The 5,602-nt window shown below is 30.8% G+C and overlaps 1 protein-coding gene across 1 annotated transcript; it reads right to left on the bottom strand.

Annotated features, from left to right (window-relative positions):
• Positions 1–253: 253 nt before the first annotated feature.
• On the bottom strand, positions 254–3,949 carry LOC139876354 (fructokinase-2). Its single transcript, XM_071863661.1, has 4 exons — positions 3,534–3,949; positions 1,755–2,087; positions 827–943; positions 254–563 (listed from the first exon to the last, which is right to left on the bottom strand). Exons 1-4 carry the CDS (start codon positions 3,933–3,935, stop codon positions 432–434), a joined length of 984 nt encoding a protein of 327 aa, XP_071719762.1. The 5' UTR covers positions 3,936–3,949; the 3' UTR covers positions 254–431.
• Between the last annotated feature and the right edge of the window lie 1,653 nt (positions 3,950–5,602).

The following is a 5,602-nucleotide window of genomic DNA, read 5'->3' as shown; positions in this document are numbered from 1 at the left end:
GTCATAGGTCTTATTTTAAGAAGTTAAAGAATTGAAGTTTAAATAGATTTTAACTTTGTTAGCAAGGAAGAACTAGCAAAATCCATAAATTAACTAATAACCACTTCCAAAACACACATCCATAACACCTATTCTACTTTAGGTTTGGCAGTAAACTACTTGCATTAAATCTAGCCGAATCAGATAAAGCAAAAAATTGCAAGTAGCAGGTTAAACAGAGGATATGAACATACGCAAAACCAAGAAGTAAACCAAGAAGTAAAATCCCTAAATCAATGTTTTCCACTAATCATTATGAATAAAATTCTTTGGCCAACTGCAAACCAGTTATGTGTTCTTTAAACATGATTGAACGATAATACAAAACCATTTCAAAGAAATTTTGTTATTCGGTAAAAAAGAAACGAAAAACAAAACGATCAAAATATTTTCTAATGTTGCGCGTTGAGGAAGGTGTGGACCTCCGATACTGAAGGAAGGGCCGGAATTGCACCCTTTTTGGTGGTGGTGATGGCTCCACAAGCACAAGCGTATCTCAAAATCTCTTTCAACTTTGCTTCATCCTGCATTACAAATTACAAATATCATTAGTTTCTAATACCAATATTAAATCTAGTATTTCATGTAAATTAGAGGTAAAAATTGGTTAGGCGGTACACTTTAGTTCACAGGTTAGTAACCATTGTATAGGTTGGGCTGTCACAAAAATACATTATATAAAAGAAATAAACTAGTACTTGAACAAAAGTAGGTGGTTTTATGCATTAAAGGTGCACTTCAAACACATCTAACTCGTTTTATGCATTAAATGTGACAATATTATTACCTCTAGCACAGATTGGTCATCCACAATCTTTGTTAGGAGGGCCCCAACAAAAGAGTCACCCGCACCGGTTGTGTCCACTGCTTTCACATGAAATGCACCAACCGTACCATGAAAATGCTGCAATTGTCAAGATTTGTTATATTAATATTAATATAAATATAAAGTGGTAACAATTGAAAGATATTATAGAGTGATTACTGATAAAATAAAGATAATAGACTCCAGTTTGAACTTTTTTAAATAATACTACGTAATAGTTTTATAACTTCATTGGAGATCCAAGGCTCAGATTTAAACCTTTTAATTAAAGAATGTTTTTACTTTAAGATGAAAAGCAGAGGAAACTAATAGTCAAATGTGTAACAGTGATGGTGAAGGTGTTGGTTCATTCATTATGTTGTAGGACTCTTTATTCTTAATTTAAAATTGTTCCGGCCAGCAAGAATCATAAATTAGAGATTAAAGGTAGTACCTTTTTGAGTACTAAACAAGCACCTTAATAAAATAATGATAATAAAGATAAACCCACTACTTTGCTTCATATGTAAATATCAAATTGATTACCGTAAGGTGATCACTTAATGAATAAGAATTAAAAATTGGTACTAACATATAATTTAAAATTTCCATCCAAACAGAAAAACCTACAGCAACAAATGTGTGAACATTTTTGAACAAGAAAACAGAGTAAAAATATGATTTTGATACTTCATCTCAAAATAGTTGAAAAGTCTTTATCATAAAACAGAGGTGGAAAGTTGTACATTGTTTTAGACTCACAATTTTTATGATAAACAGCTCAAGCAAAACTTTATACATGGTATATATCAAACATTTTAACCCTACTTTCATTTATTATATAAACAAACAAGTTAATTTTAACTTTAACTGCATTATTCCTTATTTTGCAAATAAGTTATGTACATACCTTGGTGTAGTAGTTGCAACCCTTGTCACCAAGTGTGACCAACAGAAGCTTCAAATTAGGATGCCATAATGACATGGCAGCTTCATCATCAATTTTGTCACTTCCTGTTAGAAACTCGAGCTCGTTATCACTCACTTTGATAACTTCAGCCTTGTCCCATATGCTCATGATTTGTTCACGAGCCTCCTCAGGTGATGGCCACAATGGCAGACGAAGATTCGGGTCGTAGGACAAAAGTGCCCCTGCATCTTTTGCCACCTCCATTGCTTTAAGATGTGCTGATCTACATGGCTCAACTATCAAGCTTATTGAACCATAGTGGAAAACTTTGGCCTGTCAAAGTATTAAACACCGAAGTTAATAGTCATTTCATTGATTTGTTAATTGACAAGTTTATAATAGCTGCTATACAACTCTGTGCAACAAACACATACTTCCAAATGACCTTTTGGGTAGAGATTGTAATACATTTAAATCTTTGACATTTAGAATCTAGATTAAGATAAGTGTAGAAGTTATTGATCATAATTAAATTAAGAAAAATGAAGTAATTTATCATTTAAATCTAATCAGGTGTAGGCCAAATTCAATGACTAGTTAATGATTCTGTTTAACTAAACCAGATCATTCAAATATATTTATCAAACCATCTTAAATGAATGAACCACAGAAAAGAATGTTTAACCAAAGCTACATTGAAGGAAAAGGAGCTAAACACTTCATTAAAACTTATAGGTCAAAATTAAAACTTATAGGTCAAATTTTACAGCCTTATAGAGTAAGAAGATTTGAATTCATCAGCCTTAAAGAAAGTATTTGAGGAATTAATAATGATAGAAATGCCTTAAATAAGATCTACAATTTACAGAACAAAAAGATGTTTAATTTTTATATACTGAAACTCAGGAATTTAGATTTAGATTGATTAATAAATAAAAAATTACAGCCTGCTCAAAAGAAAGAGAGAAAATGACAGCCATTGCTTCTTATTTTATTCAATGGCACAAATCCACGTGTAAATGCACACGCTTCTCTTCCTATTCAGTGCATGTACCAGACTCACTATCACATTAATCTAAAGAAAAGTAATGCTTTAATTTAATAAATTAAATACTTCGTAAATAAAAATAATTTTTCATTCTAACATTTCAACGTACTAAAAATGATTTATGTGTGAAATCATTCCAAATAATTGTAATACATTTAATCATTATTCAAATTCTAAATTTAAGAGCTGAACAGATATCAATCACCAAATATACACCTTTTTCTCTATAGTCAGCATAAGATCTCACATATATCTACCAAATATAACCAAAATGTAAGGCATCAATATATATACAACCAAAACATTTAATTATTTATAATTCATCTAGCCAGTATCTCTTTGTATGCATTATTTTTTTATATTGATGAATGACTACTCCATCCAAACAAAAATCACAAAAAAAAAAAAAAAAAAAAAAAATCTCAACTTGAATTAAAAAAATCAACACAGTTCAATTGCTTAATTTTCTCCTAAACCGGCTTAAAGTCCATGAAAGTCAACAAAAACGGTCCCTTTTACTAACGATTAGGTAATTAATTAGACATGCAATACTCAAAATTCTATGCGAGAAATCGCGTGTGATTAAATCGATAAAATAAACTTTCGAGCGTGATAACCACGCGCCATTTCCTCTAACAATATAATGACGTCACACATATACACAAAAAAATATAGATATAGATTCGATTATACGTATAGGCTGTAAGTAAACAGAGGAGTAAAATACGTACAGATCTAATAAGTTCAAGGTTAAGTTCATCAGGAGTCAATAACATATCAGCGCTAGGGTTTCGATAGAACATAAACTCACGATCACCGTCAGCTTTTAACGTAACAAAGGCAAGCGCAGTACGGGCACCTTTATCGAAATTAATTCCGTCACCGTTAACGCCGTTTTCTTTCAATATTCCGGCAAGCATGTGACCGAATTCATCGTCACCTAATTTTCCGACGAACGCCGAGTTGCCACCGAGTCTTTGAACGGCGATCGCAACGTTCGCCGGAGCACCACCGGGAGCTTTTAAAAATCCCGGCGCTTCTGCTAACGATACGCCGGAAACAGTTGGAACGAAATCGATTAACATCTCTCCGAAGCTTACGATCAATGATGTGGTTCCGTTGTTGGCGGCCATTTTTGAGTTTTGAATTTTTTTTAATTTCAATTGAAAAATGGAGATGAAGGGGAAGAGCGTAGAGAGTGGGGGATTTTGAGGGGTATATATAAGGACAAATTAGATTGGGATATAAATATGGATTTGTATATATCCATGGTTTTCTATTTTTAATTTAATTTAAAAGTTTGTTACGGATTAATTTTTTTTGGATAATTTATTAATTTTATACGGAGTAATGGATAAAATTAGTACTCGGTATTTGTATCTTTTTTTTTTTTTTAATATGAAGTATTAAAGTTTGTTTTACTTTTCTTTTGACAATTTTTCAATGGATAAAATTATTACTCGGTATTTGTAGCTTTAATACGGTTTGACTGTGGATAAAATAGAAGTAAATATTATTCCGTAATTCTTAGAAACGTTAAAATAATTTATTTTAAAAAAACATTACTTCTTTGTGGGGATGATTCTCACACACACTTTTTTGATCCTCACACATAGAAGAGTAAAATGTTAAAATTGGTGTGTGAGGATCAAAAAAGTGTGTGTGAGAATCATCCCCCAAAGATAATACTCCATATATATTAATATATTTAATATTATATAATTAAAAAACGTATATTGTTTTAAAAGATTATTGGATTTGATAATTCAGGGTTATTTTTAAAAGTTATACAGTAAGAAATAAGTAAATTAGGGGTGAGCGTGAGGCAGTTGGGGGTGGTTAATGACAATACCCGCCCCCATAACCGAAACTTTGGTTAATTAAAATTCTTAACCATTCGGTTCGGTTAATAAACGATTTGGTTAATGCGATTTATATGGTTAATTTGTGGATAAAGTGGTTAATTCGGTTAACCATTTACAACAAAGAGAATTTAATGAATTTGAACAATGAATAATGATATATAATGTTTTGATGGTACCTTGTAACGAATTATATCGTTTAAGGACGTACATCTAAACAAACCTAGATGGAAAACACCAAACGTTCAAGTTATATTGAACCAAAAAATGATTTAGATATTGTATTTTAAATGTATATCGTCACAACGCAACATTTCAAACGATAACGCTATTGTAAACATACTTTAATGGAAAAAATCTTTAAGATCAGTCCACGAGAGGAAAATATTTTTTTTAATCTTCAGATATACCGACTTACGAGGTGATACGATTTATAACAATATACAAGTTAGAGAGTATTATTCCAAATTTATTTTATAATATTAATTAAATAAAAAACTTATATTGGTATTGTACTAGTTTGTTAAATATATGTATATATATATATATATATATATATATATATATACAATAAACTAGTATAATGGTGCGCTGCGGTTAAATCGGGGCGGATAATCTTTATTTTCATAACCGCCCCATAAAATTCGGTTAATTCAAAATCATTAACTGTAACCGCGGTTATATGTTCGGTTTGGTTAATTCGGTTCAATTTTATCGATTAAAATGGTTATGGTTCGGTTAATTCAGTTCCTATAAGTAATAGAACAAAATTGTAACAAAAAAGTTCAAGTCTGTATTGTAGATGTATATCTGACTCGAGTAGGCATGACCTCATGCAACATGTGTATAAACATATGTGTACCCTTTATTTATACTAATAAAATATATATAGTAGCCTTTCAAAAAACAAAAAAGTTCAAATGTATGTATATTGATTT

The sequence above is a fragment of the Rutidosis leptorrhynchoides genome, chromosome 11 (assembly GCF_046630445.1).
Source record: "Rutidosis leptorrhynchoides isolate AG116_Rl617_1_P2 chromosome 11, CSIRO_AGI_Rlap_v1, whole genome shotgun sequence".
NCBI lineage: Eukaryota > Viridiplantae > Streptophyta > Magnoliopsida > Asterales > Asteraceae > Rutidosis > Rutidosis leptorrhynchoides.
Note: the sequence above shows the minus strand (reverse complement) of the source record. Positions and strands in the feature narration are given on the sequence as shown.